The 13,201-nt window shown below is 38.2% G+C and overlaps 3 protein-coding genes across 5 annotated transcripts; all 3 read right to left on the bottom strand.

The window, feature by feature from the left end:
• Positions 1-1,689: 1,689 nt before the first annotated feature.
• LOC116189449 (benzoate carboxyl methyltransferase-like) lies at positions 1,690-4,480 on the bottom strand. 3 transcript variants are annotated; one of them, XM_031519116.1, is made up of 4 exons: positions 3,864-4,480; positions 2,652-3,059; positions 2,297-2,551; positions 1,690-2,198 (listed from the first exon to the last, which is right to left on the bottom strand). In XM_031519116.1, the coding sequence occupies exons 2-4, from the start codon at positions 3,048-3,050 to the stop codon at positions 1,833-1,835; spliced, it is 1,020 nt and encodes a 339-aa protein (XP_031374976.1). In that variant the 5' UTR covers positions 3,051-3,059; positions 3,864-4,480; the 3' UTR covers positions 1,690-1,832. The 3 variants fall into 3 exon arrangements, with proteins under 3 accessions (XP_031374976.1, XP_031374975.1, XP_031374974.1); XM_031519115.1 differs by having other exon boundaries at positions 3,909-4,480; XM_031519114.1 differs by lacking the exon at positions 3,864-4,480 and adding an exon at positions 3,278-3,504 and having other exon boundaries at positions 1,708-2,198.
• On the bottom strand, positions 3,542-5,648 carry LOC116189451 (jasmonate O-methyltransferase-like). Its single transcript, XM_031519118.1, has 4 exons — positions 5,303-5,648; positions 4,798-5,202; positions 4,487-4,715; positions 3,542-4,198 (listed from the first exon to the last, which is right to left on the bottom strand). Exons 1-4 carry the CDS (start codon positions 5,375-5,377, stop codon positions 4,188-4,190), a joined length of 720 nt encoding a protein of 239 aa, XP_031374978.1. The 5' UTR covers positions 5,378-5,648; the 3' UTR covers positions 3,542-4,187.
• Positions 5,649-10,234: 4,586 nt separating this feature from the next.
• Positions 10,235-12,140, bottom strand: LOC116189448 (salicylate carboxymethyltransferase-like). The gene is made up of 4 exons (XM_031519113.1): positions 11,943-12,140; positions 11,356-11,760; positions 11,019-11,273; positions 10,235-10,755 (listed from the first exon to the last, which is right to left on the bottom strand). Exons 1-4 carry the CDS (start codon positions 12,015-12,017, stop codon positions 10,390-10,392), a joined length of 1,101 nt encoding a protein of 366 aa, XP_031374973.1. The 5' UTR covers positions 12,018-12,140; the 3' UTR covers positions 10,235-10,389.
• Positions 12,141-13,201: the final 1,061 nt, after the last annotated feature.

Raw genomic sequence — 13,201 nt, 5'->3', positions numbered from 1 at the left:
TTTATAAATTATTAAATTTATTTAGGTATAATCTATAAAAATATATTTCTCCAATTAAAATTTACTTTTAGAAAAATTATAAAAGACAATACATCACGTGCAACCTTTTTCCCGTTTCCGAAAAAAGGAAATTGAGAAAGTTTCACGATTGAACTCTCTTTCTATTAATGGAAATACCATCGAAAGAGATGGGGTGAATCGAGAAATGGATCTTGTCACCTCTGCTCTGCCTCTACCAATTGGAGTAGAGCAAAGAAAAACTTGTCTGTTGGTCAACATTTAATAAGTCCTGCCCAGAGGTAGGCATCGATTGAAGAAGAAAAGTCACTATATAGAATAAAAAAAAAAGGAGCGAAGCAGCTCGACTGGTTGGAGAGGAGATCGAACAGCATAGGTTGGTAGTCTTTCCGTCCTTCTCAGCGAGATTGGATAGGATTCCCTTTCTTTCAGGATTTCCCGGTCTTCCCAACTAGTAGAATTCCTGAAAGAAAGGGAATTTAGTTAGGAACAATGCCCAGTGCCAGAAAGATAGGCCTTTTTAGTTTGAGTGAACACCCGGTTTTGAAATAGAGGTTTTTCCTAGCTTTCGACCTTTCCTTGATTGCCTTTATTCCTTTCGCTCCGCATCCTTACCTTGCATCTAAAATAGAATATATGACATTCTAATTTTTATAATATAGAGATTAGTGAACTTTCACCCCAGATAAATACGGTGGCAAACTGGAATTAGACCAAGCCTTACCCGTCGAACTTAACAGCAGCATCAAAGCACTCGAACTTTCTCGATGGGATTGGATTCATAGCCCAGTTTCGTACAAAAAAGGGAATAAACTTTCCTTCTTCTTTGACGAGGTAGAAAGAAACCTAAGTTCGGTGTGCTTCGTCTGTAGTACTTAAACCTGGAACTGAGACCTTAGCGCAACTGGCCTTTTTCAAGGATTAGCCTTTTTGAGTTGAGCCTATTTGGTGACAGATAAGCCATCAAATTTGCCATATTTATCGTTATTTAATTTCTATACAACATAATAAATTATAAAAATATTTATATTCTACGCGTATTTATTAGAGTGTCATCAAGTTTATATATTATATAGATTGGAGTAGGGTTTATTAATGTAGTTTTTACTTTCCCATTTTACTTGCACTCTAGTAGTTCTTCGATTATAATTGAAGTTTATGAGTTTAGTACAACAAAATACAAATAATTATGACTGATAAAGGAGTACAGATAATCCCAAAACTAAAATTGAATATGGAAATACTGTGGTACATCCTCTTTCTCCTATTGTCCATCAATTTTATTTTTTATTTCAGTTACAATATAATTCCATAAATTTAAAATCATTAGATTATGGGTAGAAAAATCAATTCAAGTAGATAAGCACCCAGCTCCATTATTTCCTCAATGTTTCCCATTCCGTCCGTCCGTCCCTCCTCTCTCTCTCTCTCTCTACCCACTCTCTCCAAATACCTCCCCTACACGTAGAACTATACGAAGAAAAAAAAATACAAGACTGAAGTATCTTGAGAGTATATTATATATATATATATATATTCGAAGGAAATATTTGTATTGTTTGTATCATAGTAGTACATAATGCCCCGCGCATAGAGCAAGTTCATGATCTAATTGTTTGTTATTTAACCGAATGAATTTGCTCATTGGAGGGAGATCGATATCGAATACTCTTTAAAGGTAAGCAAATATCGTGATGCAATAGTAATCTTGATAGTATTTCTTGCTTCAAACACCATCGACATGTACTAAATATAATCTGGAGTTTGTTCTTATATTCTCATCTCGATGCCAAATTAAAGGCACTGGATCGATTTCATTTCCTTGTCATGGAAATGGTTATGCTGAAGTGCTTCGTCTTCTCCACGTCTAAATGCTCACCGACGAGCCTCGCATACCTCTCGAATACATTGTCCATCACTAGTCCGTCCCCAAAATGACTTCTTAGCATAGACTCTGTGACAGATCTTATATTATTGGCAACAATCCGCCCGCTCTTTGACCTGTCAAACGTGCAGCTCTCGTCGTCTTCGTGGTAGAAAGGGTCCCAATTCATCTCAAAGGTTTCAAGGTGATTGATGGTGAAGGACCCCTCTGCTTCTACCACGTCCCTTACCTCTTCCATATAAGGCGTGTAGAACGGCAGGTTGAATGAATCTATGTCAGTATCTTTGACCAGTCCCTGATCACCAATAGCGATAATAATTAACATGAGACGGCTCGTCGAAGGTAATATAAGCAAAAGAGTTTACGTACGAAAAGGAAGGGTAAGAGGGAAACCTCGTCAGCCATTTCGACAAGCGACCTAGAGAGCCACCACCAGAAGAGGCAGCAATCTTTGCTGGTGGGATCAGGAATGCTTCTGCCCATGAGAGTCAGGACCATTTCGCCCCCGGGGACGATTTCCTCTGCTCGGGAGCTCAGGAGGCTCGTGAAATCCCTTTGAAACTGCTTCAGGTATGCTTGGAAGATGCTCAGAGGGCTCGTGCTTGCCATGTAAATGCTCCCTTTGTTCTGTTCTGGGAGCTCCGGGACCTGTCGGTTTGGGAAGAACGCCATAGTTATTCGAAAACATGCCTGGGATTGACGTACAGCAAATTCATGATGGAAAAAATAATAATTCTATTCCAATCACCTGAGAGAGCCAATGAACACTGTAAGAAGAGTGAACAAAATGCAAGCTTCTGCTTGGGAATAGCCGGGCGTAGAAAGAACCGGGCATAGCAGATATGAAGCAGTTAGTACTGTTAACCTTGTTCTTCTCCTTCAACTTCTCATAGAAACCGGGAAGAGACGTGAACACAGAGTTGAAGTCGTTCCCCGGAAGGTCATTCAGGAACACGAGAACCTCAGGCGGGGAATGCCCCTTTTGGCTGCACAATCCCATTATGGCTTCAATCACCCCAGAGATGGCAAGTACGGAGTTGGGTCCCGAAGAGCAGCCCAAGTCTGCCACCGCGAAGTAGTTATCGAATAAGGCTTTTCTATATAATGCTCTCACCCGTTCCTTGACGAGCGGCATTGCTTTTAACATCACATTCCTCTGCCCCAAAAAGACGACAACACAAGACAAGAGGATGTCAAGTTTTCTCGAGATCATCTATTTAGTATATGGTCTAGGATGAATCAGCATATAAGCAAGTAATTTTAAAGGACCGAGTTTTCATGCAGTCCACGTAGCGTGCGAATATGAGTAATAGAGATCAAAGTATCAGGGAACAAAAAAAAAAAAAGAGTAATAGAGATCAGGGAGAGGACAACCGGAAGGGCAGAGTTACGGGCATAGCTGTTGGGCTCATGTGCATGGATCATTTGGAGTACAGACTCCACCTTCATCGTTGATCAGATCAGACAATAAACAAAGATATATATATAAATTCTTTGACAAACTCTGAGCTCTGTTTTTAAAATTTTTTTTTCGGTGGTAATCTGCTCATAATTTGGAATTGCAGTGCGCATATCTCTCTCCTATTTATAGTGTCGGTTGAAGCTACGTGATAATTGCTTGCCCGTGCTTCTCTTTTCTTTTTTTTTTTTTTTTGGCAAGTTAACGGGATCAAAGACCCAAGAAAATTAAAGAGTAACTAAGGGGACATACAAACAAACCCCATAAATATCGCCTAACAGTAAAAACTCTTTTCTTCTTCTTATTTTGTCCTTTTTTTTGGTTGATGCTTCTGCTTTTCTCACTTGACAAAAATGAAAAATACGTGACTTACTAGTTACTACATATATATATATATATATATATATTTCCAAATTATCTACGTACGTTAAAAAATTCTTCAATATACATACATATATATATATATATAAGCGCATGTGTTTAAAATTTATTTCTACGTACTTGGTCTTCTCCACCTCTAAATGCTCACCGACGAGCCTTACATACCTCTTGAATACGTTTTCCATCACCAATCCGTCTCCAAAGTGACTTCTCAGGATGGGTTCTGTGACAGATCTTATACAGTCGGCCACGTTTTGCCCGCTCTTAAACTTGTCAAACGTGCAGTTCTCATCATCTTCATCTTCATGGTAGAAAGGGTCCCAATTCACCTCAAATGTTTCAAGGCGATTGATGGTGAAGGATCCCTCTCCCTCTACCACATCTGTCACCTCTTGTTTGTAGGGCATGTAGACCGGCAGGTTGAATGAATCTATATCAGCAGCTTCAACTAGTCCCTGGAAAAGCAATGGTAAATAATGATAATATATTAGCTAGATGAGATTATCTTGAACGTGATGATATGAGCTTAATAACTTGAGATGTTAAATCACATCGTGATGGCCTTATCAATAAAGTTCGGTTTCCACAGAATTAATTTATCTAAATGCACTTGCACGTCCCGATCCATTTAAGAAATTTATCCGGAACGGCGAGAAGAAATTAAATCTTCTCAAGTACATATTATTATATATTTATGCACTGCAGTCGAGAGTGAAACCCCGTCAGCCATTTCAACAAGGGACCTGGAGAGCCACCAGAGGAGGAGGCAGCAGTCTTGCTGGTGGGATCAGGAATGCTTCTGCCGATGAGAATCAGGACCATTTCGCCCCCGGGGATGATTTCCTCTGCCCGGGAGCTCAGGAGGTTCGTCAAATCCTTTTGAAACTGCTTCATGTATGCTTGGAAGACGCTCGACGGGCTCGTGCTTGCCATGTAAATGCTCCCTTTGTTCTGTTCTGGGAGCTCTGGGACCTGATTGGATTGGGAAGAACAGCATAACTAACTGAATATATAGCAGATTGTTGCTTTGAAAGAAGATGAATTCTTCCTAGACCTGCGAAAGCCAATGCACGCTGTAAGAAGAGTGAACGAAATGCAAGCTTCTGCTCGGAAATAGCCGGCCGTAGAAAGAACCAGGCATCGCAGATACGTAGCAGTTACTTTCAACTCTGTTCTTCTCCTTCAGATTCTCATAGAAACTGGGAAGAGATGAGAAGACAGAGTTGAAGTCATTCCCAGGAAGGTCCTTCAGGAACACAAGAACCTCGGGCAGCGAGCGCCCCGTTTGGCTGCACAATCCCGATATGGCTTCAATGATCCAGGAGATGGCAAGTAGAGAGTTCGATCCCGAAGCGCAGCCCAAGCCCGCCACTGCAAAGTGATTTGGGAATAAGGCTTTTCTGTATAAGGCTCTCACTCTTTCCTTCACGATTGGCATAGCTTTGAACATCACGTTCCTCTGCAAGAAATTTAAGAAATCAAAGGACGACAACAAGAAAAGAGTACGTACCTCAAGTTCTCGAGTTAGCATATGCTAGGAGGAATGAAGAGATAGATACCTGATGTGTGGAGTTACGGGCATAGCTGTTGGGTTCGTGCCCAGGGTTCATGCGAAGAACAGACTCCATGTTCATCCTTGATCAGAAGAGGAAACAAACAATGATATATATATATATATATATTGACAAATTTTGATCTCTACATATATGACAATTGAAGCTGAGGAATTAACATATATCAGTACATGACTTAACTACGACGCACAAAATTTTTCAAAATTTTGATTTGTAGAATAAAAATGAACTATATGTACGTACGTTGAAATATTATATATATATATATATATATCCATGTACATATGTTTGTTTGTTTGTTTGAAGTTCATTTCATGGGAGCTGCAGATGATGAGAACACTTCCAATTATATTTAAGTTATTGCAACTTCACCTGGTTCCCGTTTGGAATTTTCATGCAAAATTATGACTATAACTTTTTAAGCGCAAAATCAATTATAAAATATTGATTAATTTTCTTTTTTATTATAAGTGAAAATCAAAACAATCACTTACAAATTGGTGCATTTTCCTTTACAGATGGCAAGAATTTTCTAAATTAGTGTAAAAAATCCTGAACAATCATTAGAAATTTCCCCACATCATCACTTGGATATGTACAACGTTTGTACATGTAATGATAGAACAAACACATGCATCTAACCAATGTGGGTTAGTTTAAGCGGTTCGATACTTATTCCGCTTAAGTAACGTGTCGAGTTCGAATTTTGGTGAATATAGAAAATCAATATCATAATTGTATGAGGAAGGTAACGTAAAAAGTATTATTAATATAGAACAAAGTAATAAAGTATTAATCAACGTGGATTAATACAAGTGATTCGACGCTTATTCAATCTCAAGTATAAGGTTTCGGGCTTGAGTTTTGTGAGTGAAAAAATCTAGATAGGGAGAGTTTTAACCTTTAATGAATAGACCCAACTCGAATATGAATTAATCGAGACTTATTAACCCCGAATACCAGTTAGTCCACAAACAAAGATATGAAAAATAAAATTTAAAAAATAAAGATTTTTTAAAACAAGTTTTTTTTAAAAATTTTGTCCACATGTTGCATCCATGTATGCAAATAGGTCACTATGAAGGCGAACTCAGCTTTTCGTCACTTTTTTTAATGGAATATAAATAACGTGCTAAATTTGATAGAGAAATGATGATTTGTATTATGACATGCTAAATTTAAATAGTGTGTTAGGAAGTAAAAATGGTGACAAAGTGTAATTTCTTTTCTTTTGAGTGAGATAAGCATACTTCCATTTTCCTTCACACAAAAAGTATGAAAAATAAAAATTAAAAAATAAAGATTTTTTAAAATAAAAAACAAGTTTTTTTTCTTTATTTTGTCCACATGTTGCATCCAGTGTGCAGATGGGGTCACTGTAAAGGCAGACTCATATTTTATCACTTTTTTTTAATGGAATTTAAACAACATGTTAAATTTGACAGGAAAATAATGATTTGTATTATGCCGCACTAAATTTACATAGCGTGTCATTATGTAAAAATAGTGACAAAGCTTAATGTCTTTTCTTTTGAGTGAGATAAGTGTACTTTCATTTTCCTTTACAAATGGCATGCTCTTTTAAGTTAGTATATAAAATCTCGAAAAGTCATTAGCAGAGTAGCAGTCTTCATTTCATTTGGCACCGCCGTGTTGTCGTAGCCATGCCTAAAGATTTTTTTTGCCAAAAGAATCTTCCCCTAGCCATGTAATCTCTCTCGTTGTTTTTCATAAAGTAGAAGCCCACATATCTTTTTTTTTAAAAAAAATTATTTCCAAATTTGGAAATATTTGTGCCCAGACACAATAAGACAATACATATACATCTGTACAAACCTAGCCAGCTAGCTCGGTAGGAGAGCACGCGGACCTGATTGGCACGCTTGATTCCGTATCATGGACCCCATATGAGGGATGGAGCAAGGAGTGGACAGCAGTGGCAGGAGATCAAGTGGCCAGGACAGCAGTGGCAGGAAAGCCTGCAAAAAATTATGTGTATCGATCGTATCTATTTTCCTAGCCAGCAAAGCCTTGTTATTTAGTTTGAATTTGTTCCCTTTTTATATATGCTGCTCGTCTGTTTGGCATTTAATGGGGTTTAGAAGGATTACATGCAAAGTTGCCATCCCCTGCATGTTGTCTACTTATGGCTTTGGCTTCTAACATTCATAGAATGTACTGCAAAGTTATTACCAGTGATCAGCTGACAAGAACTTATCCAAGCCATGTACAAGCCATGCAGGTTAATTTAACAATTCAATCTCCGCCAGTTGCAGAATCCAAAAGACATAACCGGAACCAAAAGTACGAAATCGGGATAGGATGCTTCGAAAAGTTCCTATAAAGTTTTCAGGAATTTCATTCGTTACCTGCGATTCTTGCATATCTGACAAAGGCTTCCGAATTAAGGGAACCTGTTGTAGATAGATCAAGAAAACTGCATCTGTATATGTTCAATGTTTGCACAAATATGGCTAGCTAGATTAATTACCAGGTAATGGTCATATTCAGGAAAGAAAAAAAAATAAAGAGGAAAGAATTACAGATATATATAAAAATTATAACATTATTCACGTATACAATTCAATATGTCTTTCACGGGTTAAGCATACTTTCATTTTCCTTTACAAATGGCATGCTCTTCTAAGTTAGTATATAAAATCTCGAAAAATCATTAGAAATTCCATTACGTCACTTGGATATGGATAGTACAACATTGGACATGTAAGAATAAGTTTTCCAGTGGGGCTCAACACAAGACAGCCCATTTGGCACCGCCTCGTAGTCGTAGCCAAGCCTAAAGATATTTTTTGCCAAAAGAATCTTCCCCTGGCCATGTAATCTCTCTCGTCGTTTTTCATAAAGTAGAAGCCCACATAATCTTTTTTTTAAAATTTATTTTCAAATTTGGAAATATTTGTGCCCAGACACAATAAGAAGACAATATATATACATCTGTACAAATCTAGCCAGCTAGCTCGGTAGGAGAGCACGCGAACCTGATTGGCCTGCATGATTCCGTATTATGGAAACACGGTTTCTCTCACGTTGGATGCGTGTGGATCTCACGGTGCATTAAGCATCCAACGGTAAGAAGATCTTTTGTCATAAGGACACGGAATCATGCTAGAATTTTTAAAAAATAAAATATAATAGAAGGAAGATATCGGAAAGTGGTAGCCAAGAGACCAATATCATATGAGTAGATTATTGTGACCAACTTGGAAAATACCTCACCTATTTATAGGTTTAGTGAAAACAAATAAATTGAGAAACAAGCAATCTAAAAATATCTAAATCAAATATTATGAAATCCAAAGATATCGCCTAACATAAATAATCCATAGCATAATATTTTGAAGTATTTCACTGCCTCAATTATTGAATAATATATCTCTAACTAAATTATTGGATAATATCTCTCATAGCATGCCCCTCTATAATTTCCCTGTACTGTGGGAAATACTCAACACCGTCCCTCTCTCAACCATGCATATATCAATCCTTTTTCGAAGTGACTTATGATCCAATTGGACTTAGTTTATCACAACTTGTGAGAGCTGAATCCCACACTTAAAAAAATGAAATAGAAAATCATATGTTTATAAGAGATTGCATAATACAGTTTATCAACTCGAGTTTTTTGGTTTGAAATCTGCTTAATCGCTCATAGGCCCAGTAGAGATTTGACATTGTATCAAAGCCAATGTCCAATCCATTGTCGAGACAACCAATGTCACGTGAGAACGAGTGTTGAAATTGCAGCCCTCTCACATTTCATGAGTTTTGTAATATTTTCTTATATATATTTTCACATGCTATATATGAATTTGAATGGATTAGCATCTTCAGATATTATTAGTTTCCGGATTACTGTTGGAGTAACAACTAACAAGTGCCTATGAACTTGTGGGGTTTATAATATTCCATACTCATAGGTGGCATCATGCATCCAGAATTTATCGTTTAGTATTGTAGCTCCCTTGCATGCAACGAATATCACACCCACACAGTCGACCTTACGGGATTGTGAAGTCGATAATATAAGCTGGGCCATATATAGGTCCTTATGGGCCATTCTGGGCTTCCATGCATCTCAGGTGCAGACTCGGGGCCGGTTCAATAAGTCGGACCACTAAGAGGACGCTTGACTGGGGGTCTATCAGCCCATGAAGAGGCCCACAGGTGGATGAGTGAGTTGTGCTTCGCTGTGTCCTCTGATATTTGGAAGTTCAATAAGCTAAGACTAATTCAGTCGAGTCGAGTCGGCCTATTAAAGAGTAAATTTTTCTCAACGTCGATTTTTCTCCATGACGATTGAGTTGTTAAGGGAGGTTTTATGCACGAGAATTGTAAAATTGTGAAGAGATGTGATATATCTCCACAACTACAGCTCTTGACAGGTATTATACTACTAAGAAGCAATTACTGCATCACTCGCAGATACATCGATCATATTCATGGCTTTGAGTACTCTTACATTGCCGACTTTTCTCTCTGTATATGGTCTGTCATATGACTCATATGAGTCAAATTATGGTTACTGTAGCTAGTTATAGCCGGCAAAGCCTTGTTAATTTAGTTTGAATCTATTTCCTTATTACGGTGCTTGTCTGTCTTTCTGGCATTATATGAAGTTACAAGGGATTACAAGCAAAATTGACAATACATCCCCTAATTTAGCATGCTATGGTTTTGGCTTCCGATTTTCATACTATATTGTACTACTATCAATGTTATATAGGAGTGAGCTGATAAGAATTAAGAGTTTATTGCTTTCCTCTTATACGTATTTCCGCCCATGAGGCTCAATGTCTTGTGTATTGTTTTATTTATACCAATTTCCGAGTGGATTTGCACCTTGGAGAGGGAGATGGATATCGAATATATTTGTTTAATGGTCAGCAAACACGTACCTTGACAGAATACTAATCTCGATTGGCCGTATTATATTATTGCTTCAAACAACCCTAAGGTATTATTGCTTCAACATGGACTAAACTCAGTACTTATTTCATGTTTGCTCTTTTATTCTTATCTCAGTGCCAAAGTAGTAGAGGCAGAGATCGATTTCATTTCCTTGTCATGGAAACGGCTATGTTGAAGTGCTTGGTCTTCTCCACTGATAGATGCTCACCCACGAGCCTCGCATGCCTCTCAAATAAATCGTCCATCATCAGTCCTTCTCCAAAGTGACTTCTCAGTATCGGTTCTGTGACCGATCTTATACAGTCAGCCACGTTCCGCCCACTCTTCAACTTGTCAAACACATAGCTCTCGTCGTCTTCATGGCAGAAAGGATCCCAATTCACTACAAAGGTTTCGAGGTGATTGATGGTGAAGGATCCTTCTTCCTCTACCACATCTCTTACTTCATGTTTGTAGGGCGTGTAGAATGGCAGGTTGAATGAATCTATATCAGCAGCTTCGACTAGTCCCTGGAAAAGCAATGGTAAATAATGATAATATATTAGCTAGATGAGATTATCCTGAAGGTGATGGTATGAGCTTAACAACCTGAGATGTTAAATCACATCGTGATGGCCTTATCAATAAAGTTCGGTTTCCACAGAATTAATTTATCTATTTGAACTTGCACGTCCCGATCCATTTAAGAAATTTATCCGGAACTGTGAGAAGAAATTAAATCTTCTCACGTACATATTATTACATATTTATGCACCGCAGTCGAGAGTGAAACCTGGTCAGCCATTTCAACAAGGGACCTGGAGAGCCACCAGAAGAGGAGGCAGCAGTCTTTGCTGGTGGGATCAGGAATGCTTCTGCCGATGAGAATCAGGACCATTTCGCCGCCGGGGACAATTTCCTCTGCGCGGGAGCTCAGGAGGTTCGTAAAATCCTTTTGGAACTGCTTTATGTATGCTTGGAAGACGCTCGAAGGGCTCGTGCTTGCCATGTAAATGCTCCCTTTGTTCTGCTCTGGGAGCTCTGGGACCTGATCAGATTGGGAAGAACAGCATAACTAACTGAATATATAGCAAATTGTTGCTTTGAAAGAAGATGAATTCTTCCTAGACCTGCGAAAGCCAATGCACACTGTAAGAAGAGTGAACGAAATGCAAGCTTCTGCTCGGAAATAGCCGGCCATAGAAAGAACCAGGCATCGCAGATACGTAGCAGTTAATTTCAACTCTGTTCTTCTCCTTCAGATTCTCATAGAAACTGGGAAGAGATGAGAGGACAGTTTTGAAGTCGTTCCCTGGAAGGTCGTTCAGGAACACAAGAACCTCGGGCAGCGAACGCCCCGTTTGGCTGCACAATCCCGATATGGCTTCAATGATCCAGGAGATGGCAAGTAGAGAGTTCGGTCCCGAAGCGCAGCCCAAGTCCGCCAGTGCAAAGTACTTCGGGAATATGGCTTTTCTGTATAAGGCGCTCACTCTTTCCTTCACGATTGGCATCGTTTTGAACAACACGTTCCTCTGCAAGAAATTTAAGAAATCAAAGGACGAAGACAAACAAGAGTACGTACCTCAAGTTCTCGAGTTAGCATATGCTAGCTCTCCCATGAAGCATTCTAGCTCTCATATGCATGATGCCTTCTATATATGAGCACGTAACGCCGTGTCAAGGTAGTCGCTAGGAGGAATGGAAAGATATATACCTGATGTGTAGAGTTACGGGCATAGCTGTAGGGTTCGTGCCCAGGGTTCATGCGAAGAACAGACTCCACGTTCATCCTTGATCAGATGAGGAAACAAACAATGATATATATATTTATTGACAAATTTTGATCTCTATATACATATGACAATTGAAGCTGAGAAATTAACATATATACATATGCGACAATTGCTTGCTTGTGCTTCTCCCTCCCTCTTTATTTATATATTTATTTGTTTTTGGCGTTTGGCGTTTTTGGGGGGGGGGCGGGGGGGGCGGAGCTTGATGAATATACAGTACATGAACTTAACTATGACGCATATAATTTTTCAAAATTTTGATTTGTAGAAAAATTAACTATATGTACGTACGGTGAAATATTCTTCTTCTGTATATATAATGTACATATGTATGTTTATTTGTTTGTTTGTTTGAAGTTCATTACATGGGAGCTGTAGATGATAAGAACAATTCCAATTATATTGAAGTCATTGCAACTTCACCTGGTTCCCGTTTGAAATTTTCATGCAAAATTATGACTATAATTTTTAAAGCAAAAAATCAATGATAAATTATTGACTAATTTCTTTTTTAATCAAAACTGATAATCAAAACAATCACTTACAAATTGGTGCATTTTCCTTTACGGATGGCAAGAATTTTCTAAATTAGTAGAAAAAATCCTGAACAATCATTAGAAATTTCCCCACATGATCACTTGGATATGTACAACGTTTTTAAATGAACGATAGAGCAAACACATGCATGTAACCAACATGGGTTGGTTTAAGCGGTTCGGCACTTGTTCTACTTAAGTAACTTCTCGAGTTCGAGTTCTTGTGAATGCAGAAAATTCACGTTGGGAGAGCTTTATCCCTTAATGGGCCGACCCCTCTCGACTGAATTAGTCGGGGCTCAATTGTACTTCCGGATATCAGGATTCACACCGAAAAAAACACATGCACCTAAGAAAAGGGAAATGCATAGGGTTTAAAATACATGTATGGTACATGTAAGAATATTGCTGGTTTTTTTTCGAGTAAATTACTTGAGTTATAAGTAAATTACTCGAAGTTTTTCAAATAAATACATGTATATATACCATACATGCATTTCAAGTGTACGTGTCATAGAATTTTTCAAGAAAAGGAGAGTCCGATTGGCGCGTGTATACAGACACGAGCATGTTTCTTAAAACACAAGCATGTTTCTTAATGAAATCATTGTCTACATGCACATATAGATATATATATATATATA

The sequence above is a fragment of the Punica granatum genome, chromosome 8 (assembly GCF_007655135.1).
Source record: "Punica granatum isolate Tunisia-2019 chromosome 8, ASM765513v2, whole genome shotgun sequence".
In the NCBI taxonomy this organism is placed as follows: Eukaryota; Viridiplantae; Streptophyta; class Magnoliopsida; order Myrtales; family Lythraceae; genus Punica; species Punica granatum.
The sequence above is the reverse complement of the archived record's forward strand: the minus strand, read 5'-3'. Positions and strand labels throughout refer to the sequence as shown.

Coding starts and splice junctions, on each gene's coding strand:
- LOC116189449 (XM_031519114.1), bottom strand. CDS start 3,352: ATGAAGGTGGAGTCTGTACTCCAAATGATCCATGCACATGAGCCCAAC. Junction 2,552..2,651: donor GTGTTCATTGGCTCTCTCAG/GTGATTGGAATA, acceptor CCAAACCGACAG/GTCCCGGAGCTCCCAGAACA. Junction 2,199..2,296: donor TTGTCGAAATGGCTGACGAG/GTTTCCCTCTTA, acceptor ATTGGTGATCAG/GGACTGGTCAAAGATACTGA.
- LOC116189451 (XM_031519118.1), bottom strand. CDS start 5,377: ATGAACATGGAGTCTGTTCTTCGCATGAACCCTGGGCACGAACCCAAC. Junction 5,203..5,302: donor CCCGTAACTCCACACATCAG/GTATCTATCTCT, acceptor AATTTCTTGCAG/AGGAACGTGATGTTCAAAGC. Junction 4,716..4,797: donor GCGTGCATTGGCTTTCGCAG/GTCTAGGAAGAA, acceptor CAATCCAATCAG/GTCCCAGAGCTCCCAGAACA.
- LOC116189448 (XM_031519113.1), bottom strand. CDS start 12,017: ATGAACGTGGAGTCTGTTCTTCGCATGAACCCTGGGCACGAACCCTAC. Junction 11,761..11,942: donor CCCGTAACTCTACACATCAG/GTATATATCTTT, acceptor AATTTCTTGCAG/AGGAACGTGTTGTTCAAAAC. Junction 11,274..11,355: donor GTGTGCATTGGCTTTCGCAG/GTCTAGGAAGAA, acceptor CAATCTGATCAG/GTCCCAGAGCTCCCAGAGCA.